The sequence below is a fragment of the Gymnoscopelus braueri genome (genome assembly GCF_963280865.1).
Source record: "Gymnoscopelus braueri genome assembly, chromosome: 18".
Lineage (NCBI taxonomy): Eukaryota > Metazoa > Chordata > Actinopteri > Myctophiformes > Myctophidae > Gymnoscopelus > Gymnoscopelus braueri.
Window position 1 is genome coordinate 8,084,652 of NC_137618.1, and position 27,703 is coordinate 8,112,354.

Below are 27,703 nucleotides of genomic sequence, written 5' to 3' on the forward strand. Positions count from 1 at the left end.
GCGTTGTGAGCTTGTAGATCGGCTATTTTCAAATAGCCTAGGTATAAAATAGGGTTAAAGTGGTTAATGTATGTTTCATAATGTCATAATTTATATCTAAAAAGTAAGTAGTAACTAAAGTTTTCAAATCATTGTAGTGGAGTAAAAGTACAATATTTGCCTCTGAGATGTAGTGGAGTAGAAGTAAAAGTATTGGAAATTGGAAATACTCAAGTAAAGTACAAATACCTCAAAATTGTACTTAAGTACAGTACTTAAGTAAATGTACTTAGTTACTTTCCACCACTGCGTACAGTATTTGGCTGCGGACCTGCATCTGAAATTAGTTTGTGCCAGGGACCCAGATAATAGATTGTTGTTGTGGCAAAATGTTTCAGAAATATTCCACATTTTTTTCAACATTCTATGAAAATGGCAGATCTAGAAGCTGGCAACGTTCTAGATCCGGGTATGTATGTATGTATAGGGTCAAAGTGGTTCAACCCATTTTGATGCTATATTAACACATTTGGAGAACCTCTGTTCTACAATACCTTGAAAAATATCAATACTACTGGAAAAAATCTGATAAGATTTTGGATGTTTATTAACACATTGAGTGCCAGGTACTATGCATCCAAATCATCCTCAGAGTGCCAGCGTTTTTTACTGTGTTGTGACGATCCTTGGAGCGCCGCAGAAGCCATAACGTGCACCAGGATGTAAACAAAAAGTGTCCGGGGGATGGGGGAGGGTCCCGTCTATCCACTGGAACCATTTTTTTTTACCGCGATCGGCCTTAGAGCGATCACCCGTTTAAAATGGCTGGTTTTCAAAAAAAAAAAGAAGAAAGAATCAAAGCTAGAAGTGTTTTTCTCCAAATCCTATCATTGGGGTGGACGGAAGTGATGTTTTTTGGGATGACGTTACATCCGTCGAAGCCTTCTAGCACAGTCGAGGGATCATTCCTACGTTGCGTTAGAGCGCCCTCTTGTGGAATTTCCCCCCCAAAAAAATTGGGGGAAAAGACGTAGATCTACGTTTATGGCACCTAATGTGTGAAAGGCTTGTGAATGTGTTGTTTTCGTTGCAGATTGTCCTCAGTTTATCTCTGATACTATAAGATAAATATCAGTTTTTTCCTTTTTTAGTTCAGGCCTTAACAGTTACAAAATGATCTTATCTTTAAATTAAGTAAAGTTAATTAACCCATGTAGACCTGGGGCCGATTCTAAAAACGTCTTCTAAATCCTGACCCTGAAGTTTTCTGAAAAACTTCAAATATTTATTAAAAAATTACAACAAATGTATGTTGCTATGTACTGTACATAGCAACAAGAACCCCAAAAGGGGTTCCCGTCCTGAAAGGTATAGTTACAAATGTGGGTTCCCGCCCAAAATGGGTTAAGAGACGAGAGAGAGCATGTTATTGATAATATCGATACTGTGGGAAATGAGTATTGAAGTAGATTCAGATATTCAGTGTCGACATGTCATGAAAAAAATCTGTATTTTTTGACAACTTTCAGGTAGTTTTCTCCAAAGAGGTGCTTCAACTCCGGGCAGAAAGTCAGACCAAAGCCCGGGACTGGGTGGAGGCCCTGCGGCAGGCTGCAGACGCCCAGAGGCCCGTCCGGAGAGAGGCGGAGGAGGTGGGAGAGGCAGCGCCAGGTAGGACTTCAAACCACTATCACCATTATTTCAAACTTTTGCCTCGATTACGAACGATGAACGATTATATAAATATATATATATATCTGCTGTCAGGCCTCTTATCTCCATATTCTAACCTTTTTGTGTTTTTTTGTAAATTAACACCCTACTTCAGTGGTTTTCAACCTTTTTCATGCCAAGGACCCCCAGAAGCAAAGATTTTAGTTAAAAATCTTCTCTTCAAAAAATAAATATATTCAAAGATTTGCACACATTTTCGAGATTTTTCAAAAATCTACAAGCTCATAGGGGGAGGGGGGCTGATCTACAAGCTCATAGCGTGGCACTCGTGCCGCGCTATGAGCTTGTAGATCTGCTATTTTTGAATAGCCAAAGCTATATTAACTAATTTCGCTACAGCGTCACACAAACGTATCAAAAGTATCAGATCCGCAAGTGACTCTTTTTGAGCTTGTCGATCTGCAATTTTTGAATTTGAATTTGTTTTGGACATATCATTGTGAGCTTGTGGATCGGCTATTTTCACATTTTTTGTACGTCACCATTGTACAATGAAGAATAATACAGGGTTAATTAAAGTGGTTAATCAGACTAATCGATTTAGTCGATCATTAAAAAAAATATTATTTTCTTGTCGATTTGTTGATATAATAAGAATTTTTTTTTTAACATTAAACAAAATGCCCTTGATTATTGGATCAATCATTGGTTTACCTGTGATCCTACAGTAGTTTACTGAGGCATTACACCGTCTCTCTACATTTGATGCATGCGTTTACCTTGCTTACTGTAAGTCGCTCTGGATAAGAGGTTCTGCTAAATGCCTACATTGTAAATTCTAAATCTACACAAGCAAGATTTAAGTCGGTTTATTGGTTCATATTTAGTGCCAGAGTTTTTTTTTAAAACAGGGTACATCTAGTGCCAGCGCTTCTTACCGTGTGCTGATCTGGTTAGAGCTGTAGACGCCACCACGAGGACGCGGATGTAAACAAAGGGTGCGTGCGCGATGGTCGAGGGTCCCGACTATCGACTGGAACAATAACATTTCTAACGCCATCCGCCATTGCAGAGTGATCGTGCGTCGAAAATGGCTCGTTTTCACCACTGTAAAAAGTAATGGAGATGGGGGACCTTTTTCTCCAGATCCTATCATTGGAGAGAACGGGAGGTACGTTTTTTTGGATTGGATCCACATCCGTCCATTCTATTTTACAGTGTCCGCGGATCATTCCTAAGTTGCGTTGGAGCGTCCCATGTGGAAAAAATAAAAATAAAAAATGAATTTGAACACGCGTAGATCTCCGGTTTTGGCACTCAATGTATTAAATATGGGTTTGGATATGTTTGGGGTTAATTGGGGTTAATTGCTTAGCCCTAGCGCCAGCGGGCTCCCACGGCGGCGTGCTGCTGAGAGCCAGGCCGTCCAGGGAGAGGAGGCAGCGAGACGCCCAGAGAGCCAAGCGCCAGTCGGTCACCACCAGTTTCCTGAGCATCCTCACCTGCCTGGCCGTGGAGAAGGGGCTCACCGCCCAGAGCTTCAGGTGTGCAGGTGAATGAAGCACACACACACACACACACACACGCACACGCCTCTCATCGTAGATTTAACCCATTAAGACCTGAGACTGATTCTACAAAATGTCTTCTAAATCCGAACAGTTTTTTGAAAAAACCTATGTTGCTACATCAGTGGTTCTCAAACTTGTCAAGGACCACCCAAAATGATATGTATTTTGCCGCGGACCCCCATCTCAAAATGTTTTGTTCCAGGGACCCCCAGAAGCAAAGATTTGATTTGCAAATATTCGCTTTGAAAATATATATATTCAAAGATTTGCACACCTTTTTTAAGAATTTTCAAAACTAGCAGATCTACAAGCTCGTAGCATGCCGCGCTATGAACTTGTACATCTGCTATTTTTGAATAGCCAAAGAAATCTAAAATGACACAGATGCGTTCCCGGTCTTAAAGGGTTAATATGATACGATATTATTAGCTTTTACTGATTTCTTTCTTGCTACACATATATGGAACACATAATACACACATTTGACAGGACAAAATAAATTGCGTATTTACATAAAAACATGAATACAAGAGCAGTGATGACCCTCATTGTTCTACTGGGCCCTTGGACAGGTTCTAAATTTAGCCCCAAAAAAATCGACTGAAGAACAAAGGACTTCTGTAGTATTAATTCAACATTTGATATGATTCATTATAAAACACCCAGTGGTATTTTGAAGACGGCCATACTACCCACCCAGCCTTTTTGTGGCAGGTTTTGAGTTTGCGTTCTGCACTACCACACTTATCCTCCAGGTGGCTTGGTCTTAACCCATTAATACCTGGAACTGTGTCATTTTTAGATTTGAGCTAAAAAGCATTATTTTACACTTTAGGCTATTCAAAAATAGCAGATATACAAGCTCATAGCGCGGCACCGAGTGCCGCGCTACGAGCTTGTATATCTGCTATTTTTGAAAAATCATGAAAATGTGTGCAAATCTTCGAACATAATATATTTTTAAAGCGAACATTTTTAACTCAAATCTTTGCTTCTGGGGGGGTCCCTGGAACAAAATATTTTGATGGGGGTCCGCGGCCAAATACATATAATTTTGGGGGTCCTTGACATGAAAAAGATTGAGCACCACTGATATAGAAACATACGTTTTTCAGAAAACTGTTGAGATTTAGGAGACACGTAGAATTGGCTTCAGGTCTCAATGGGTTAACCAAACATCTTATGGGAGCAGTGCGTCGGGGCTAACCACACACCTGTCCTCACACACACACACACACACACACACACACACACACACACACACACACTGCATGCTTCAGGGAGACCCAACTTCAACTTTTTCCCCCCCGACACGCTTCCAGCCAACTTATTTTCTCAGCCCTTCCCACCACTGAAAAGTAAACATTGAGCAGAGATGTGATTTATCAGAAGAGAGCTGGCGCCTCTCGCCCACCATCGGCTACCGCCAGCCCCCCCCCTCCCCCCGTCGCTGTGTGCCCCCCCCCCCCCCCTCCTGTTGTGATTTAGTGGCAGGTCAAACATGTCGGCAAGGTTTATGTAAGCACAGCTATCTCTGCTAATGAGTGTGTGTAGCTAGCAGACCCGGGCCGTCAGGGGGAGTGTGTGTGTGTGTGTGTGTGTGTGTGTGTGTGTGTGTGTGTGTGTGTGTGTGTGTGTGTGTGTGTGTGTGTGTGTGTGTGTGTGTGTGTGTGTGTGTGTGTGTGTGTGTGTGTGTGTGTGTGTGTGTGTGTGTGTGTGTGTGTGTGTGTGTGTGTGTGTGTGTGTGTGTCTCACGAGGGGGGCCGGGAGGGTAATGTAGGTCGATGACAATCCCACCCTGCTCTCTCCATCCGGAGCTGTACCATTACTCAGCTGGTTGTGTTTACCAGGAGATAGGCTTTGGTTAAGGAGATGAAAGGGTTAGCTTGATGCGTTCACGACACGTGCGCAATGCAGACTGCTTTTTGGGTTAACGTGTCACTGCAAAACTCAGCTGGAATATAACTTTGACCGCTTTCAACCTGGTGTTCCCATTTTGGGCATGTTTTTGGCAAACATTTTCAAAAATATTTTCAGTATTCTATATACATTTTTCTTTCGTTTTTCGAAAATAGCTGATCTACAGTCTCACACCACGATGCGTTGTGATCTGTTAGATCGGCTATTTTTTAAATAGGGCTTACTTTTTTTTACATCCTAGAGGCAAATATTGTACTTGTACAGCTTTAGTTTCTTTGCAGATTTAGATTACTAGAGGTTCGGGCCACGTCGCACCGCGACCGATCCGACCGATATGTCTGAGTCATAGTGTCGGGGGCTTTGTTTGATTACCCGTTGTGCCCATCTGTCTACCTGTGTCCCTTTTATGCCCATATATGGAGATCTCTGTATCTGTTAGTCCGTGTCCCTTTTATGCCCATATATAGAGATTCCTGATATATGCCCATATATTGGTATGCCCATATATGGACATATGATATCGGTCGGATCGGCGGTTCTAGACAACCACTTAACCGAATTACTCAACGGTGGTGGGCACCACACTCCCTTGAATCTGTATCGGGTTTGTTGTATGTTATGTCTGAGTCAGATTGACGTGGCCCTGGTGCTGCCTATATATGGGCGTATCGGGTTTGTTTATGGTTATGTCTGAGTCAGAGTGGCGTGGCCGTGGTCCAGCCTACATATGGGCGTAGCGGGTTTGTTTATGGTTATATCTGAGTCAGAGTGACGTGACCGTGGTCCGTCCGTGTGTCCGTCCGTCCGTTCGCCCGCCTGCCCGTCCTCCCTCCCATTTGCCAATTTTAATATAGGATTAATACAAACCCACTTACCGTAAGTCCTATTTTATACTTTAGCTATTCTAAAATAGCTGATCTACAAGCTCACAACGCATTGCGACGCATTGTTAGCTTATAGATCAGCTATTTTCATAAAAAAGTTGATACATTTTGAAACATTTGAGTACTTTTACTTTGTTACTGTAAGCATATTTTGATGGCAATACTGTTGTACTTTCACTCAAGTAAAATGTTTAATGCAAGCCTTTTACTTACTACTTTTTATTTTAAGAAATCTGAGTACTTCTTCCACCTTGTTTCATTATTTGTATGCTGGATGGATTTGGGAAAAGTTTTATACCTAAAACCAAATGTTGCATTCGTGGTCGTGCAAATCAGTGGATCAGTCTTTACAGCAACTTCCTTTTGATCATGGTACGGGTACTGTCCCTTTCACCCTGCAGTGCTCCTCACAGTATGAAAACCTCTGATTTAGACCATAGAATAATGGTAAAAGGAGGTAATAAGGCTCAGAGTTATGGTAAATACTCAACGAAAGTTATCTGAAACCAGACAGACATCTTTGATCAGTCATTTTACCTCCAAAGGGCATAGAAAAAACCCCACCAGTTGTAAGATACAGTACATTACTATGTCAATTTTCTCTGTATCACGCAGTGTCGGCTCAGTTGGAGGAACATTCCCTGGCTCACACAATGGACACTACCCAGAATGCTTTGCTCTAGGATCGCACTCTGACTTGAGAATAGCTTAACCTCAACTTAACTCTTTGACTGCCAGAGTATTTTCATAAAGTACTCCCCCAGTGCCAGCAATTTTCGTGTTTTTTTATTTTTATATTTTGAATTTTTCTCATGAAAATAATTTAAGGACACATAATTTAAAGACCCAGCACAAATCCGCCACTAGAGAGCAGCACATGACAGCTTGATCATGTCGTTGGGTCTCTCTCACCCTTCTTGATAGATTAGACAAGGAAAAACATGAAAACGGATGTGACATCGTCCCAGATTGTTTTGATCGGCGAAAATTACGATGTGATACACGACGGCGATGACTGATCGTCACCCAGACCATAGATTATAGAAGAGAACCTGTCCGTTTGTCCGTTATACCGTGTGAAAACCCGTTTATTTACCTATTTTGGACGAAAATGACTGGGGAAAAAAATCAAAATCCGGAAACGGAATCCAGGTCATGGAACCGGATGCAGATGTCCGTGAAGTAAGTGGAACTCGAGAATAACATTGAATATTAGCGCAATCAGAGATTAAACAATGAAAGCGCGTCGAACGCGTCGACGGCCAACTGGACAAAGTAGCACTTGACGCGTTATCGCGTCGTCCGCAGTCAAAGAGTTAAGGTGAATATCGTGAATGGACATTTGTTCCATTAATATCTTGACAGGTCTATTAGAGGATGGTTTCTCTCTTCGCCGCACCCTGATATCTAAAAACAAACTTTCCATATTATTGACTTTTCCAGATGATGTTTCAAGAAAGTGTACTATCATCATTCAATATTATTCAATCAAGGGTCATATCCTTCTCTTCATCCCTCCTGTCCCTACGACACCCTGGCCGCACTCCAAGTGTCCTCAAAGTGTCCTAGACTAGTACTCTCTCCTTGCTCCCCAGCTGTGGAATGACTTCCCCCTTCAGTCTGGTCTGCAGACTCCCCATCAGGTGTCCAAAACATTTTCTTTTGCTTTGTCTTTTCTGCTCAGTATGTACTTTATGTTTATTGTTTGACCTATTTTCTTTGTCATATGTTTTTAATCTGTTTTTGTTTTTTTGTTTGTTTTTATTTTTGTTTTTAATATCAAATAATTCATTTATACCTAATGTAAAACGGTGAGGTTCTCGCATAACAACTAAATGCCAACTTTCCTATGGAAAGATTAAGAACTAACATGTCATGCATATATGTATATATAAACTATAAACTGTTGTGCAAATCAAATACAGTGCATCAAATCAAAACCTCTTCAGACTTGACCCCACAGCACTCTTCTTTCCTTATCCTTATCCGTATCACTTCTTGTTGCCTATTCTTTTTTTATATTATATTGTTATTTAGAAGGCATGTTGTTTTGACAGATGCAGGTTTGATGTACCCTGGTGTCCTAGTTACTTTGAAGCACTTAATTGTTTTCTTTATGTGTCGTCTCTGCACTCAATTTATATGATTATCTAACCTTGTTTATTGACTAGAGAGTTCTTGCTTACTCTACTTATTCAGATCTGGTGCTTGTAGCTCGCTCTAAGAGCGTCTGCTAAATGCCTAAATTCTAATTGTTAATTGTTTGCACTCTGTCGTATGGTGACTTAGGGCAGTGGTTCTCAACCTTTTTCAGGCCGCGACCCCCCAAAATAATCGCATTTGATCTTTGGACCCTCCAAAATAATCGCATTTGATCTTTGGACCCCCTAAAATAATCGTATTTGAACTGGGGACCCCCCACCCTGATAAGCACTTGGAATTGTAGGAGTAGAGGCATTACCTTTAGATAAATATTGTGAAAACAGCAGATCTACAAGCTTACAACGCCTCGCATTGCGAGGCGTTGTGAGCTTGTAGATCTGCTGTTTTCACAATTGTTGCCTCTTTCTTATATTATTTGACCATTTGGCCAGTTTTTATAGTATAGTTTGTTGATTACTTTTTTTGTAGGTATTAAAAAGGTCTTAAAAGTCCTTAAATTGTCACTTCACTGTCATCTGGGAACCCCCCTAAAATCATGTGGGGACCCACCTGGGGGTCCCGACCCACAGGTTGAGAACCACTGACTTAGGGTTCATGCCACTTGCTTCAGTGTTGCCCTTTTGTAAATAGCTCTGGATAAGAGTCTGCTAAAATGCCTAAATTGCAAAAATGTAATCATCAGCAGTGGCTGAAGTGCAGCCTTTGACCACCTCCTGCTTGGCTTGCCTTGAACCCTGGAATCCTGACCATTGCATTAGGTCAAGGAGGGTCTTATCTCATATCTTGTCTCCCGTTCTTTTCTGGCCTTATTTTACAATCCCCCCATGAACATATTCACGTGAAGTCCTCGGCCTGAACTGAGAGTGTGTGTGTGTGTGTGTGTGTGTGTGGGTGTGTGTGTGTGTGTGTTTATTTTTTACCATCATCGGCAGACAGTGTGGTATTACCCATGGTGCTTTGCAGTTTCACCTTTGGTGCCGTCTTTGTTGTGGGTGGCTTCAAAAGGGGTAGGAGGAGTGTTCTCTGTGTGTTTGTGTGTGTGCGCGCGCAGGTGCTTGTGTGTAGGTGTGTGTGTTATTTGAGCATAGGGACACACTTTTTAACCTTTGGCTGTTATGGACTCTCTCCCTTTCACCCACATCATCCTATGGACATGGGGGATATTATATTTCCATTAGAGCTTGCTGATGTGATTCAAAATGTTATGATACGGTACCCTGTTCCTAATCCTTGTATGTTAACTACCCGTTTACTCGTACTCTTCTTTTTTTCATTCTTACTTGTGTCTATTTTTTCTTTTCGGTATCTGTCCTGTGTTTCATACTGTAGTACTGCCATGACAACTGAATTTCCCTTGTGGGATCAATAAAGGTCTGTCTGTCTATCTGTCTATACCTTTCTTGATTTGTTTCCATGTTGACAGCTTTTCTCTAAACTTCCTCTATAAACCAATTAAGCCCTAACACTTCATTGTACAACAAACGTCAAATCGTTTCCATTTGAAAGAGGGAATGTAGCGCAAGAGTGAAATGAGTCTGAATGAGTTTAATGACAAAATGAAGAAATAAAGAAACGGCTTAATTTATGAAGCTGTGACCAAGCACTTGACAATTTTAGTCAGTGTCTTATACCAGTGAGGCGGGGTATAAAATGAGAGAAATTGCATGAATATGAGCATGGATGGTGTTGTCTGCATGGAGAGCAGCTGTATCCAGCAGTGCCCCCCGTCTCTCTCTCTCACTCTCACTCTCACACTCACACTCACACTCACTCACTCACTCTCACACACACACACCCCCACGGCTGCATCTGTCACTTTAATTCATCCATTGAGGTTTCTTCCTCTCTCTCTCCTCTACTGTGCTTTCATTCCAAGCAATTATTATCAGGTTTTCCCCCAGAGACCCCCTGTTCCTGATCAGGCAGGCGGGCCTTTATCCAGCGCCACTGGCTTTAATAGACCAGTTGAGAGAGAGAGAGAGAGAGAGACGCACCGCCTCACCTTCATGGAGTGGTCACATGACCTTATGGAGATGAACAGCACAGGAAAGCTTTAGTACAACGCTAAATAATAACTACATTGGATCCATTGGAACACAGGTTCTTCTTTTACATTTCCTGAAAAGTAACAGTTTTGGACATACAAGGTTTCCACCTGACAGCGACAATAATAGCGTAAAGAGTTTCAAACCTGCAATATACTGTAGTCTGTAATGAGAGAGCCGGAGAAAACATGGATCGATGGACACACTGGCAGGCAGGCAGACAGGCAGACAGGCAGACACACTAGTATTCTCTAAAATAGTCAATTGCATGCAGCCAGACCTTTACCAAAACACAAACATGCAAAAACAACATTTAAAAATATACCCATTCACCATGAGTTATAATCTGACAGACTTGATGAGCCTCAGTGCCTTGCCATCGCCTCACCTCCCTCTTCAGACCCCAATTTGTCAGCTCAATAATGGCTTGATCCTCTGTACCCCCCCCCTCCCCCTCTCTGTCTATTAGAAGGAGCACCCCCCCACACCTCTCTCTCTTTCTGTCTATTAGCAGGGGTCTTTTTCAGGGGTCTTTTTCAACAAAACCCAGAGCCTTTCAGCAGCCTTCCTGTTCACCACACAAACCATTTCTACTGGGTTCATAGTTGGACCTGTTCACACAGGATGGAACTATACAGGGCCTACAGCGCTACAGAATGCAATGAAACAGTTGTTGCACACCCTGCTTGGGTTCTCTGTGGTCATGATGATGTAAATATAAGCTGGATCAGTGCTTCTCAGACATAGGCATGTCAAGGACCCCCAAATTGATGTGTTAAAGGCCGCGGACCACCATCTGAAAATATGTTGTGCCAATGAAGATTATTTGTGTTCCAAAATTATTCCTGTATATTTTGTTTTCATTCTTTTTTTATAGCTTGCAATTATTAAAATAAATGAAAAAATCACACCCAGTGTGAAGTGGGCGGTGTGGTCACAGTGGTCATCACTGTGATGGAAGTTCACTTAAAGAAAAGTAATATTGTGGACCAACCATTGTACACCCCTAACTTAAAAAAACCCATAAATGTGTTTTTTTTAAAGTGCATAGTCCTATTTATAGGGCTATGGACATGTGTCATGTTTCACTAGCCAATCACAGTCCTGAATAGACTGTGATTGGCCAATCACGGTGCAGGGTTAGGGGGGTACACTGGTGGCCAATCACAGCGCAGGGTTGGGGGGTGCAAATGACCAAACCTCACATATAGGGGCGGTTTCACCGCCCAAAAATAGCAGATCTACAAGCTCTGGAGCTATTTTTGAACATCCGAGGGATAGAATAGGGTTCAAATTGTCATTGTTCCCCCCAGGAACCCCCTCAAGGACCCCTGGGGGCCCCTGGACCCCACTTACAGTACGACTGAGCTGCAGAACCAGATAAATGTATGCCGGATTTATCACTTGAAAGTAAAGAAAAAAACGACATCTGGTCATTTTTGGCAGCTTGTTTATCGCTATTGTCACAATTTTAAGACGTTTTAGAAATAACTAGAGGTTCGGGCTGCTATGAGCCCCTCACACCTACGTGGCACTGCAGATCCGACCGATATGTCTGAGTCATAGTGTCGGGGGCTTTGTCAGAGTACCCGTTGTGCCCGTCTGTCTGTCTCTTTTGTGCCCATATATGGAGATGTCTGTCTGTCTGTCTGTCTGTGTCCCTTGTATGCCCATATATGGAGATGTCTGTATCTGTCAGTCCTTGTCCCCTTTATGCCCATATATGGCGATCGCTGACGTCATCAGCATATGCCCATACATGGGCATGCCCCCTTTTGTGCCAACAAATGGAGCTGACTGATGTGTTTGTGGCTGATGCCATGACGACACATTAAGGTTTGACAACACACTCCATATTTGGGCGTATAGCTGCATTGGGAACTCCTCATATTATTATGGCCGAGTCACAGTGACGTCAGAGGTCTGTCTGCCCACCCGCCCTCCTATTAGACAATTTGAATATATTAATAAAGAAGGAACGGTTTTGGACATACAAGGTTTCTACCCGGCAGTGACGATATGTTCTATTGTGAGGACTGTGGTGGACTTGACCTCCATGCAGTGTTCAAGCTCTCTACACACAAGAGCCGTGTTGTGAAATCTTTATGATTTTCACACGGCCTCTTCACAATACAATGATGGGACTCGGTCCACTTAAACCCTGTACTTAGTTGACCACAGAGTCCCCCAGGACTCTTCTACAACGGGCCCCCCCTGCTTGCGAGCTTGTAGATCAGCTATTTTTGGCAATTGTTTGCCCCCCCAAGAATAGGGATGCTCTGCTCTACAATTCAAGTTGTTAAAACATAGAAAATGGGGCCCTTTAATCACTGGTCTGGTCAGGTGTATAATTGCAAGGCTTGGTTTGGTTTTAATCATTATTCTATTTCTACTCATAGATTGTAAAAACATATGGATATTGGTTTCTACGGACCTGCTTTGAGGCCTCTGTTTCAGTCAATTCAAATCCCACATCTTTGGATTTCCGGTCTTAACTCATTCAGTGCCAAAGACGTGTAACACGTCAAAACAGTGTTTTCAGTGTTTACACTATGAGTGATCGTATGACTTCCGGAGAAACGTATACCCGGAAATAACGTGATCACAACAAACCCAGCCCCGTCCAATCTAATGTTAAAGGATTTAGAAAAATAAAAATGTCTCTGCTTTCTTGTTTTTTTCCTGCGTTTTGGACGAGAACGAGCTATATTCAACAGCCAAAGAACGGAGGGCTGCGGTGACACGATTTAAGTAAAATAATCGATTGATAATTGATCCATATTTTGTCATTATAGCTGAAAAAATAATGCTCTGAGCTGGCATATCAGCTATTGTAACTGTTTTTGCACGTCTCCGTGCGATAAGAGTAAAATAGGGTTTAAGTGGTTATTCCATTTGTTGATATATTTAAAGAATAATATAATATAAAATAAACTTGCTGCTAGATTATTCAATTAATCAGAAAAGTAATTGATGGAATAATAAAATAATTGATAGTTGCAGCACTAGTCCGTTAATAATGTCTATAATTGAATGCCACCCCCTACCGCTAAACAGCAGACCCAGTGATGACAGAGAGCTGTGATGTTCACACGATCCATTAGTTTCCTGTCATCATGTCCCTTTGAAGCCATTTCAAGTCCATAGAAGCGGCCCCGTCTTTGCATATGCACGCCACGCCCTTCCATACATATCCAGCCATCGCTCGTTTAACCCATCCAGACCGGGAAAGCATATATTTATAAGTGTGTATATATATATATATATGTGATTTTTAACCACTTTAACCATTATTTTATACTTTGGATATTCAAAAATGGCAGATATACAAGCTCATAGCCCGTCACTTCGTGAGCTTGTACATCTGCTATTTTTGAAAAATCGTGAACATTTTAGCAAATCTTTGAATATACATTTTTAACTCAAATCTTTGCTTCCAGGGGTCCCTGGAACTAAATATTTTGAGAGCGGCCAAATGGATATAATCTTTGGGGTCCTTGACATGAAAACCGTTTGAGAACCACTGAGAAAACTGTTAGGATTTAGAAGACATTTGTAGAATTGGCCTCAGGTCTTAATGGGTTAACATCAAAATGTGGCTATTTTGTTCATTTTTTTTCATCCAGCGAAATGTATTCAACTCATTAAAACATGAGAATTAAAACAGTTTTTCATTCCTTTTGAAGGAAACGACCACTGTGTCCGTTTGATGCCTGTGACCCGTCGCTGTCTCCCCCCCCCCCCCAACCCCCACCCTTTCACACACACACTCGCATGCATGCACGCACGGGCGCGAACACACACACACACACACACACACACACACACACACACACACACACACACACACTTTTTGAGTGCACACTCAGGTTTGCATGACCCCTGTCATTCGGACAGAGCACATTCTCAGGACCTCTGAGACCGGATCTGTGTATATGTGTGTGTGTGTGTGTGTGTGTGTGTGTGTGTGTGTGTGTACTTGTATTATTATTGTACTTGTGACAGCCAAATGTCCACACAAGTATAGTAGAATTTGAGAAACGCACATTGTGAGGACAATTTTCCTGGTCCTCACTAAGACAAATGTTAGTTTTATGGTTAAAACTGATTTGGGGGAGTCAGGTTTCATTTAGAGGTCAGGTTTAGGAGTTACATTTAGAGTTGGCAAAAAAAAATCACTCATAAAATCACCATCCAATCATTCATAAAATTATCATCCTAAAATGTTTATGCCCTCACAAGTTGTGTGTGTGTGTGTGTGTGTGTGTGTGTGTGTGTGTGTGTGTGTGTGTGTGTGTGTGTGTGTGTGTGTGTGTGTGTGTGTGTGTGTGTGTGTGTGTGTGTGTGTGTGTGTGTGTGTGTGCGTGCGCCCAGGTCCCCCCTCATATAACTGTCACACATGTTTACATGCCATACACGCTGATTAAGGCTTGACGCCGTAACGTGACTGTCCGTAAGCATATGAATTAAAAGTACCAGAAGGAGTGCTGGCTATTACTTTATTACTGTGAATCTTAGTGAGCCGTGCGACCGGCCAAACTGCATTATATACAGACTGAGAGAGTGCTTGGTTTTGTTTTCTACTGTGTGTGTGTGTGTTTGTGTGTGTGTGTGCGGCCTTGGAGATGGAGGACATCAGGAGATGCAGGGGGTTCACATCAAAAGGTGGGCAATGCCCCCCCCCTCCACACACACACACACACACACACACACACACACACACACACACACACGTCACACACACACAATCAAACAGTCTTTCTCAGGCTCCTCTCCATTTGAGTACATTTTTATCTGAGTGTTTGGTTGGTATGAATAGAAAACATCAAAGCAGGGTCTCCTCTTGGACCCCTACACCCCCGACCCACCCCATCCCTGCCGCCACCACCACCACTCTCCCTGTGCATGCATGCGTGTGTGTGTGTGTGTGCATGCGTGCATGCGCACACACGCGCACACACACACACACCGTTTTGTCTTATTATACTTGGGAGAATATCAACATTTTAGGACGTTGAAAGCATGAACTCCTTTTTCTGTGTCACCTCTCTCTCTCTCTCTCTCTCTCTCTCTCTCTCTCTCTCTCCCACGTTACCTTTTCTCTCAGCTGTGCTCTCTCCCACTCGGATACGCTCACCCTTGTACCTCTCTTCAGCACCATGCCCTCACAGTATGCAGGGTATACTCTCTCTCTCTCTCTCTCTCTCTCTCTCTCTCTCTCTCTCTCTGTTTAATTTTCCATTCATCCCTCCCTCCTGTCTCCTTCTCTCTTCCCTCCACAGTGAGTCATAAAGGCTCAGATGTGTGCGTGTGGTTTCTGGGTGAGAGTGGGGTTTGGCCGGACCTACAGGAGGCTTCTCTGGAGTGGAGCCCCCTAAACAACACTCAGCGCCCGTCATACCCACTCTTTTATTCTGCTACACCAGCAGTGGATCTCAACCTGTCAGGATATTGCAAATGGGCCCCCAAAATAATTGTCAAAAGATTATACAGATTTTAAAATAAAAGATTTTATTGATATAAAACATAACATTAATATATTTTTAAGTAATTAAAAAAAAAGTAGAAAAATGTGTTTGTTCCATTGATCCAAGCTGGAAACCGTTACATTGACTATACAAAAACTCAAGGATGAGTCTGTTTTGGTCAACACAAGCCCTTTTCCTCAATGAAGCTGACCGGTGGGAAAAAAAAACATGTCTTTGATGTTTCGTCATATCTTGTTCATCAAATAAACGTCACACGCGCACAGACTACGGCAGCCGAAGAGAGACAAACTTGGCTGTTTTCAGTCCTGTTGACTTTTTGGTAGATTTTAATCCATTCAATCGCATCGCATCTCCGTCATTTTGGGGGTCTCTGGCTATTCAAAAATAGCAGATCTACAAGCTCATAAGTGCCGCGCTACGAGCTTGTAGATCTGCTATTTTTGAAAATGTGTGCAAATCTTTTGAATATATATTTTTTAAAGCGAACATTTGTAAAACATTTTGTTGTCCCAGGGACCTCCAGAAGCAAAGATTTGAGTTAAAAATATATGTATTCAAAGATTTGCTCAAAATGTTCAAAAATAGCAGATCTCCAAGCTCGTAGCTATGAGCTTGTAGATCTGCTATTTGTGAATAGCCAAAGTCTTAAATAATATGGATAAACTGGTTACACGGATGCGTTGCCGGTTTGAATGGGTCTCTTTAACCCATTCAAACCGGGAACGCATCTGTGTAACCAGTATGATGCTCTCGTTTTTTTCAGGCGAAAAGTGAAAATATACGTGTCGCTGGGTCTATCAAAGTGCTTCAAAGTCTGAGGCATTTAGCTGCTGCTTTTCTCCAGTGAATGACAGGCAGGGCTTTCAGGTGCCCCGGGGACACTTTGAAAAGAACATATCTGTTGTCTTTTACTGCTAGGAGGGTTTCTCTCTCTCCACAACACGGCTTATATAAATAGTGCACTCATCAATCCTTTCCCCTCATTGGCTCGATCCACTCCCAAGGTCTCCGCGATCATTGGCGGGGAACAGATCTCTGTGACGCGGTTGGAGGGTGGCCACCAGGCTTTGGTGGCTTTTGCTTGAAAACGAGGCGAGCGTGTGAGGGCCAGATGCCTCATGTCTTTATTTGCACAAGGTCTATTTCTTCCTCCATAGAGCTGCTAGCTATCTGTATTTGGGATTGTTGCTCTTTAAGGCTTTGTTTTTCTAAGGGCCCCAAACTAGTCCCCAGAACCTGGTCCACATTACAGGCCACTGCTGCTGCTTGTGGGGAACGGGACCATATGCGACTTGTGTTTTGACATAGAAAGTGCGGTTCTTGGGTCAGAAGTTGTTTGTGTGCATGCGGCCGTGTGTTCTCGTGCACCGGCCATGTGTGTTGTGTGTGTGTGTGTGTGTCTCTGTGTGTGTGTGTGTGTGTGTGTGTTTTTGTGCCTGTGATCCTTGACAGTGGCAGCGGTGTGGTCGACAGCGGCCGCGGGTTGCGTTAGCCGGCCCGGCCCGGCCCGGCCCGGGACATATCTCCTTCCCAGAAGTGACACAGCGTTTGTCTGGCGGAGGACCAGCTCTCCTGATCAACATTATACCCACAAAGCTGCTCAAGGATGTGATGTAACCAGTTGACCATATTCACACAGCGGCCATCTTATTTATGCCTCTTTCTTTTTTCTTTGTTTTTCATTTTACCCCCAATTTAGTCATTACGCCAATTGATTCATCCCCACACACATTTCTCTTTTTAGAGATTAATTTTTTGGCTTTTATGCCTTTAGTGATAGTATAATAGCCTGACAGGAAATGGGGAGAGAGATGAGGAGCAGTGGTGGAAAAAGTACTCAAATTCTCTACTTAAGTAAAAGTACCAATACTGCAATATAAAAATACTCTGTTACAAGTAAAAGTCCAGAATTAAAAATGTACTCGAGTAAAAGTACAAAAGTATTGGCATCAAAATGTACTTAAAGTACCAAAAGCAAAAGTACTAAATATTTGAAAATTGCCGATCTACAAGCTCACAACGCGTCGCATCGCGACGCGTTGTGAGCTTGTAGATCTGCTATTTTCAAATAGCCTATGTATAAAATAGGGCTAAAGTGGTTAATGTATGTTTCATTATATCATAGTTTATATCTGAAAAGTAACTAGTAACTAAAGTTTTCAAATAGTTGTAGTGGAGTAAAAGTACAATATTTGCCTCTGAGATGTAGTGGAGTAGAAGTAAAAGTATTGGAAATTGGAAATACTCAAGTAAAGTACAAATACCTCAAAATTGTACTTAAGTACAGTACTTAAGTAAATGTACTTAGTTACTTTCCACCACTGATGAGGAGTGACATGCAGCAAAGGCTGTCGGGATCGAGACTCGAACCCACGATCACGCTGTCAGCCTACTTTGGAGCCTAGGTGCCTGGACCGCTACGCCAGCAGTCCAGGCCACACACACACACACACACACACACATTTCTGTGTGTCGTTGCTCCCGCCCAACACTCCCCAGCCCGTAGGAGTAAGTGCGGTGACAAATAGCACCCAGTCCTGCCCGGCTTCCCTCCCCATGGATTAAAGTTCTCAGTCGCCATGCACGACTGATTTCAGTCCTTTGGATTCCATAGAAGCCAGCATGTTGTCTTCTATGGAAGCATGTTGCACAGCGAAAATAGCCGATCTACAAGCTCACAACACGTCGCAATGCTTGTGGATCAACTATTTTCGGTTAATAGTTATTTTAAGATGATTTCTTTTTTTTTTTAAGTGGTCAGACTAGAGAATAGAATACGTGTTCAGAAGCATCTTCCATAGAACATGAATGAATGGTCTCAGAAATGTCATGAAAGCGAAAGGTTAAAGCCGCAATCTGTGATTTCATCAACTGTCTGGCTGTATTTAGAACAGCCGCAACATAGGTTTTAGAATGATAACGCCTAAACATTATCCTTACATTTTCAGTCTTGAGATTTTATTTTACTTTATTCCATGCCTCCCACAAACACGGTTGTGTTCGTATGGACGCTTCGACAAAGCCATGGATTCGACACGGTGGATTCGAACCCCCCAGACTCCGCGGTGATGGGCAGGCACTTTACCACTTGCGCCATCCGAGCGCCCCCCCCCAAAACTGTGCAGATGCTAATATCTTATCCTTTTATCAATATCTTATCCTCTTCCAGCAGTTTCACAAAGTGCACGAGCAGAGGCATAAAATAGCCCGTGTCTTTCTATCTTTAGCAGCCGTGTCAAAAGAAAGAAGATAGAAGATAGGCACACATAAAATACATAAGTAAGAAAGAGAGTCATTTGCCCGTTTCATTCCGTTATTACGACGACTACATTTGGACAATGGAAGAATCATAGTCATACTTCATATCCACAGATTGAGATGATCAACTCAGAATCAGAATCAGAATCAGTTTTATTGTCACATCACAGGTTTACAAGGTAAACTCAACATAAGTGTTTCAGAAAACTCTTAATTTTTTTTCATGCAAATAATACGTTTTTAAAAAAACGTATAAAGTCAATGCAAGCTTACATGGAGCGAAAAAGCGAAGCGAAAAAGCGTCTTTTAATTATTCGGAACAAGTCCGAATTTTGCGTATATTCGCATATTCGCCGGTGTGTAACCGCCTTTAGGATTTAGAACAGTAGTTCAGAACAGTGGTTCTCAGGAATAGCAGGTATACAAGCTCACTTCGTGCCGCGCTGCGTGCTTGTACATAATATGCTATTTTTGAGAATTTTTTAAAAATCTTGAAAGTGTAAGAAAAATATTGAATAACCTTTTTTTTAACCCATTTAGACCTGAGGCCGATTCTAAAAACGCTTTCTAAATCCTGACCTAAGTTTCCTGAAAAACTTCAAATACTTATTAAAAAATTACAACAAATGTATGTTGCTATATACTATGTACATACTGTAGCAACAAGAACCCCAAAAGGGGTTCCCGTCCTGAAAGGTATAGTTACAAGTAGGGGTTCCCGCCCAAAACACAAATCCTCTTCTGAGGGTCCCTGGCACACAACTTTTTCAGATGTGGGGTCCGTGGCCAAATACATATCATTTTGGGGGTCCTTGGCACGAAAACGTTTGAAGGCATTTGTGGAATCGGCCTCATTGAGGCCGATTCCACAAATGCCGTCAAACTTTTTCAGCGTTTTATTTTTTTTAGGCAGCGGTTCCGGTAGGAGACACAAAGGAGACTCTTTGTGTCGATAGAAATCGATATAAAGAAAGTCATTTTGGGGGTGAAGTGAACTATCCCTTTTAATGGGTTAAAGAATTCTTCCTACATTAGTTCTCTGTTAGGACAGGATCTCTGTTAGGACAGGATCTCTGTTAGGACAGGATCTCTGTTAGGACAGGATCTCTGTCAGGACAGGATCTCTGTTAGGACAGGATCTCTGTTAGGACAGGATCTCTGTTAGGACAGGATCTCTGTTAGGACAGGATCTCTGTCAGGACAGGATCTCTGTTAGGACAGGATCTCTGTTGGGACAGGATCTCTGTTAGGACAGGATCTCTCTGTTAGGACAGGATCTCTGTTAGGACAGGATCTCTCTGTTAGGACAGGATCTCTGTTAGGACAGGATCTCTTGAGACCCAGTTTTGAGACGCACTTGTTTTGCACAGTGAGTGTCCAATCATAATGGAAGGAAAATCCTTCCATCTTGTAGATCGGCTCTTCAGGCTAAACATGCACACATACGCCAGTGCCTTCTATTTATACTCGTGACACGTCGTTAGCGTGTGTAGATCAGTTCTTTTTGGCAAGTGACACCCCCCTGCGATGGAGTATATGTACATAAATTAACCCATTAAGACCGGGAACGCAACTGTGTGTCATTTTTAGATCCCTTTGGCTATTCAAAAAACGCAGATCTATATATATTTTTTTAATTTGAAAATGTGTGCAAATCTTTGAATATATATATATATATACATTTTCAACTCAAATCTTATTGCTTGTGGGGATTCTACAAATGTCTTCTAAATCCTCTTCAAATTTTTTTTATTTTACTTACGTTGCTAAATATCGGTGGTCATCACAGTGGTCATCATAGTGATGGAAGCTCACTTCCAAAAAAAAAGGATTTTTGGAAGTGCATAATCCTATTTATAGGTTATTAATGTCATCATGTGTCTCGCTAGCCAATCACAGTGCTGAATAGTCAGCCAATAGAGTCAGCCAATCACAGTACAGCTAGGGGTCTACTAATGGGCCAATCACAGTGCAGGAAACTAATACTAATGAGGTGTCCCAACCCCACTTATAGGGGCGGCTACACCGCCCAAAAATAGCAGATATACAAGCTCATAACGTGCTATCAGCTTGTATATCTGCTATTTTTGTATAGCCCTAAATAAATCTTAAAATGACACAGATGCGTTCCCGGTCTTAATGGGTTAAGCTTGAGGTCCCGAGTTCAGTTGGTTTTGGCATTTAGCGTTTTTTTGGTCCGTTGAGCTTGAGCTGCTCTGAGTCTCTTGCTGTAAGGCCAGTGTTCCCTGTCAGTGTTGTTTTTTTTTCTCCTGGGGTGACCGTGTGCTATTTCAGTAGCGTGGTTGGTTAGTGTGGTTCTGGTGGATTACAGGGCAGCGCGGACACACGACACCCCGCTTGCATGGTAGTGCGGTTCTGTTCCGCTACCAAGGACCCAGGAGCTCCAACACAACAGTTTTGTGTGGGAAGAGGAGAGGGAAGCTACACAACGTAGAGAGCAGTGATTCTCAGCCTTTTTCAAGGACCTCCGGTTTAATATGCATTAAGACCTGGAACGAGTCTGTGTAATTTTTAGATTTCTTTGGGCTATTCAAAAATAGCAGATCTACAAGCTCATAGCGCGGCACCGAGTGCCGTGCTATGAGCTTGTAGATCTGCTATTTTAGAAAAATCGTGACAATGTTTGCCAATCTTTGAATACTTTTTTTTTTTTTTTTTTTTTTTTACTCAAATCTTTGCTTCTGGGGGGTCCCTGGAACAACATATTTTGAGATGGGGGTCCGCGGCCAAATACATATCATTTTGTGGTCCTTGACATGAAAACCACTGATATTATAGCAACAACAAGTTTTTTCTTTAAAATTTTGCTAGGATTTAGAAGACATTCGTAGAATCCCCAGAAGCAAAGATTTGAGTTAAAAATGATTGCTTTAAAAATATATATATATTCAAAGATTTGAAAAAAGAATCCCATGATCTTTAAAAAAAAATAGCAGATCTACAAGCTCATAGCGCGGCACTCGCTATTAAAGGACAAGTCCGGACTAAATAACATATAGGCTCATTTTCCTACTTATATTGACCCCAAATGACCCCTGTCGTCCAGTTTCCCCAGCAGACCCCAGCAGCCCTCATAGCATAGAGCAGAGCCCATAAACATATCGCTACTTCAGCAATTTGTTGAGGTCAAAAGTGATATATTTTTTTCATGAATCTGTTATTAGTTGTCATTACACACACATCCATGCCTCGGTTGTCCCACAATATCAGTGTTGCCATGTCCGCTTGTTATCAGCGACTTTTGGCTTGTTTTTCTGTAATGTCGCTGGTAAAGCTTGTGAGGTTGCGTTTTTTTGGGGCTCGTTTCTAAAGTGTATAGCTGCTTATTTGGGCTTGCTTCCTCAATGCTGTTTAAACCATCGTTCTCAAACATTTTCATGCCAAGGACCCCCAAATTATATGTTTATATACATATCTAACTGTGCAGGTAAAGAGCATTCTGCCTATCTAATCGATAGCAGCAATATCACAGTCGAATGTGCAAGGAGTTGAGCATGTATACATAAATGAGTCATTTAACCCAATCGAATGTGCAAAGGAGTCGGCATATTACATAGAAAGAGAGGATTTTTACTGTGTTGAAGCTGAAGTTAGTTTGGCCAGTGTTGTGGTCTCTCTCTCTGGGAGATAAAGTAGGAATGGCCCCACTGGCTGATTAGACCATTGTGTGTGTCTCCGTCAGAAGTCAGATCTCACTCTGTGATACCTACCAACCAGCCTGTCTCTTAGGAGACTCATTGTACCCTCCTCTCTTTTTGTCTGACCCCCCTGTACTCTTTTTATTTTGTCCTATTTTTTATCTTTCGCATTCTCTCTGTGTCGCTCTCTGTTTCTTTCGTGAGCCATTCTTTCTTTCTTTCTTGTCCTTTCTCGCTCACCCCTCCTCCTCCTCTCCTTTCTGTCCTTTACGTCTTTGCCGTGTTTATCACATTTTGGGATTCCGCACATCGCTGCCGAGTGCTCCGTGTGTGTGTGTGTGTGTGTGTGTGTGTGAGTGTACACACACCCCAAAGTGTGTGTGTGTGTTTGTACACACTCACTCACTTGCACACACACACACACACACACACACACACACACACGCACAAGTTTGTTGAACTATGTTTGTGAGTATATCAACATTTTAGGATGGCAATTTTATGAACGCCATTTTTACAATATTTTGACATTTTTATCCCTAGTATAAACCAGACACAACTCCAACCTAACCTAACCCACAGGACCACAATGGAAACAAGCCCTTAGGGCTTTTTGTGTTATCCTTTCAGCATTATTGTATAATGGTACCACTGTACTATTTGCAAACTGTTAATAAAGTGTTCAATCAATCAATCACCTCTCTAATTGTCTAATCCTGACCCTAACCCCAACCTAAATATTTTCCTACATTTATAGGATATATATTTCCGTTCATTAAACTGCTGTTGTATGTTATGAATACATCCACACAGAACGTGAACATAATGCAGCGATAAAGTGATGTATTTATTATTATATATAACGAAGGTCGACTTTTCACCTGTATGAATGAGGGATCACCAAATTAACCCATTCAATCCGGAAACGTAATGTTTGCACACATTTTCATGATTTTTCTAAAATAGCCAAAGACATTTAAGATGACAGAGATGTGATCTTGGATTAATAGTGAAATAATCGCGAAAAAACTAACCAAAAAAAAACCTTTCTCTACGAGGTCCAGGAAAGTTTTCCGCACAATGTCTTATTTCTCACAAGTTATTTCCACCACAACTATTTCTATATGTGTGGGGGAACATTTTTCCCTCAGACACACTCCCTTTCTTTTCCATAGCTTTTCAACCCTCTCTTTTCCAAGGATCACGTAGATAACGATCTCTCTCTCTTCCTGTCTCTCTTTCTCTTGCATTTGCTTTCGTCTTTTCTTGGCCCCACGTCTTCCTAGATCGTGCGGATAAGGGACACCTGCTTGCCTTCACCTGTTTGGGTGTGAGTGTGTGTGTGTGTGTGTGTGTGTGTGTGTGTGTGTGTGTGTGTGTGTGTGTGTGTGTGTTTGTATTACTATACTTATAAGGACCCAATGTCCTTAAAACGAGGTTAAAACAAGATTTTTAGAGATACATTTACTATTCGAAAAAAAGATTTAGGTTTAGAATTAGAAGTTAGGTTTAGGGATTAGAGATAGTTATGCCTGATGTACACATAGTTGCTCACCGGTGTTGCTGATCTACAAGCTAGTGAGCTTGCAGATCTGCTATTTTTCGGATCTGCTATTTTTCGGCTTTAGGCTTATGCTTTAAAAATGGCAATTAAAAAAATGGCTTTCATAAAATCATCCTTCTTAAAATGTTGATGTCCTCTCAAGTATACTAATACAAACCTGTGCGTGTGCACACGTGTGTAGGAAGTGTGTAGATGGCTTGTTGTTCGGGGTCGGGTACGTACGGGTGTTTGGGTGTCGTGATGGAAGACTTCTAAAAGAGCCCGGAAGACAAAGCAGAGAAGCAGAACAACAGACCATGGCTGAGCACACAAAAGGACGCGTCGTCCCGTCCCGTCCGTCCCTCTCTCTCTGTCTGTGTCATTGATGTCCTCCAGCCGTGTTGTGACTACGGGACCAAAACAAGGACGTCCTCTGATCTGAACGTTTTTGGGATGTTTTTAGATGTTAACAGACAGGGTTGATATGGTCTGCCGTGATATGATAATAGACATGTATGCCTACAGTAGAATAGAGCAGTGGTTTTCAACCTTTTTCATGCCAGGGACCCCTAAATTGATATACATTTGGCCGCGGACCACCATCTGAAAATGTTTTGTGCCAGGGACCCCCAGAAGCAAAGATTTTAGTTAAAAATGTTCTCTTTGAAAAATTAATATATTTTAAGATTTGCACACATTTTCAAGATTTAAAAAAAATAGCAGATCTACAAGCTCATAGCGCGGCACTCGGTGCCGCGCTATGAGCTTGTATATCTGCTATTTTTGAATAGCCGATGCTAAGTGGTTAAAATGATTCTGAGGCTATGTTAACTCATTTAGCTGGGGACCCCCTGGTAACCCCCCAAGGACCACTGGTTGAAAACCACTGGAATAGAGCAATGTACCTCAAACTTACACTTTTTAAAGGGATAGTTCACCCCCAAAATGACTTTTTTTCCCCCCATGGAGACTTTGAATTCATGGATATTTTTTTTAGTTTTTGTCTCATTCCTAAGCCAATAATTTGATTACCAGTGGACCGGTAGGCAGCGGTTCCGGTAGGAGACACAAAGGAGACTCTCTTGCGTCTCCTACTGGAACCGCTGCTGGTCATCAAATTATTAGCTTAGGAATGCGACAAAAATATCCATGAATTCAAGTCCATGAGGGGGTGACTAATTGATAGGAAAAAAGTAATTTGGGGGGTGAACTATCCCTTAACTCTTGACAGTAACAGGTCCATTTGGTTCCATTTGTCAGAGTTACAGACTTGTAAGGGTCAATTTAGACCCCCGTAAAGGAACCCAGAAAGTCACTTTGAGAACCACTGGAATAGAGTATAATACAAGTTAAGGCGTTGAAAAAATAAGACATTAGAATGTCTAAAATCTAAAGGTAATTTATAAAAATGTAAGGTGCTGTGTGTGTGTGTGTGTGTCTATTAACCATTTGAAACGCGTTGTGCTTGTACATCTGCTATTTCCGTTAAAGAGATTTGTCATGTAGAGGGGGGGAAAAGTAGCAGGCCTAGTATTGACACTTGGGGGACTCCAGACAACTAGGCTATATAGGGTTTAGGAAATGAAACGTTTGCCGCATTGACCCCAGAGTTGAGCGTATGGATTATTCGTTAGGGCATTATTCACCACCTTGATTTCATGGTTGTTGTATCTTTTTGCATGGTGGCTTATGCATAATTCTGAAGCAGTTTTTGAAGCAGTGACGCACAATTTTAGCCATCCCATATTTTACTATTTGTCGTTGTATGAAAACACTCGGTTACATTGTCCCTAAAAATAACCTGGTTGTTGCATTATTCACCATGGCAACCAAGGACACAACGCTGCAGCGCGCTGTGTTAAGTCACTTCGTTGCTCTCGCGTAGAAACCTCATATCTCCAAATGTCATCTTTTTATGTTTTGTTTCGTAAATGTACGTCCTACTTCAACATACAAGGGTGTCACACAAAATTAGCAAAAATAGCCGATTCACAAGCTCACAACCGCGATGCGGTGTGAGCTTATCGGATATTTTCACTATTTTCACATGTTTTACAAATAATAAAAAAGGAACGGTTTTGGACATACAAGGTTTCCACCCAACAGCGACGATTTGCTCCTAGAGGCTGCTACAACGTCTTTAAAGACAGGACAACAGATCATTTTAAACGCTGGGAATCCAAATAATGTGAAAAAAACATAACCTATATGTAAGAATTATGATTTGCCATTCTCATAACCGCTAAATATGTTTTACAATTTTTTCAATCAAATACAAACAATACTTACCGTATATCATCCTCCAATATATGTTTCACATTTAACGGTGGAGAAGATTCCTGATCATTGCATAGTCTAGCTGGTTTAGAATGCTAGACATTAAAGGTCATTACACACCGGCGATTATGCGAATATACGCAAAATTCTGACTCGTTCTGAATAATTAAAAGACGCTTTTTCGCTTTGCTTTTTCGCTCCGTGGAAGCTTGCATTGACTTTATACGGGTTTTTTTTAAACGTATTATTCGCATGAAAAAAACGCCTCCAGTGTGTAAGGAGCTTTACGATGTACATTTATAGGCCAATATTGTACCAAGAACAGTCAATACAGTACTGCATGTATTACTAGCAACCTCCTCCACTCGTGATGATTATGATGATGATATAATTCGATTCTTCATACCTGGACAGCTGCTTTTTCAGCAGTTATGGAGAACTTTTCTCACTGTAAGTCATTGCTGTATAATAATTGTTTTATTTTAAAGCAAGTGAAGTTGTTGTCTAGATACGGACTACTATGTAAATATCTAAAGTTGTCCCTTATCTGCAGCCCTACCTTTTTTAAGAGTGCTCCACAGCACCAGGTCACAGTGCATGGGGCATGGGGTGGCTCAGGTGGTAGTAGTGGGTTAAGTGTCGAAGTGTCCTTGAGCAAGACACTGAACCCCTAACTGCTCCCGATGAGCAGGTTGGTGCCTTGCGTGGTTTTCCTCCGCCGTCGGTGTGTGAACGTAATGTACATTGTAATGCGCTTTTTGATAAAGGCGCTTTATAAATGCACCATTTACATTTTAAAATCCTTGAACGCTGAGAGTGTAAAAATAGAATAAGAGTCATTTTGGTTCAGTCATTTGGCTGGGGACCCCTGGAGGCCCCTCAAGGACCCCTGAAGGCGTTCAGGGACCTGAGGCCAGTTCAGTTATCTGTGAGGGTGTTGTTGGTTTTTAGTGGAGGGGTGGGGGCTGTAAATGGACACACTTTAACCGTGAGTTTAGACGCCACTTTGATACTCCTTCAGTGAACCTCGTTTCCTTCTGTAATGATTAGCTGCTCAGAGCAACATCATTATTCACATCAACTCGGAGTCCCCTGGACAGCTAATCACTAACACACACACACACACACACACACACACACACACACTCACACTCACACTCACACTCTCGCACGCTCACACACACACAGAGATAAACCAAAGCAGGTTCCTCCCAGCATTCTTTAGCTTGTAATCTAACCTT

The 27,703-nt window shown here is 41.9% G+C and overlaps 1 protein-coding gene across 1 annotated transcript in view; it reads left to right on the top strand.

Annotated features, from left to right (window-relative positions):
* The window catches only part of plekhm3 (pleckstrin homology domain containing, family M, member 3), a 93,610-nt gene that overhangs the window by 35,141 nt on the left and 30,766 nt on the right, over positions 1 to 27,703 (top strand). The window contains exons 8-9 of the mRNA XM_080456911.1: positions 1,509 to 1,650; positions 3,029 to 3,205. Of these exons, the coding sequence (XP_080313037.1) occupies positions 1,509 to 1,650; positions 3,029 to 3,205 (319 nt within the window). The remainder of the gene's footprint in view (positions 1 to 1,508; positions 1,651 to 3,028; positions 3,206 to 27,703) is intronic.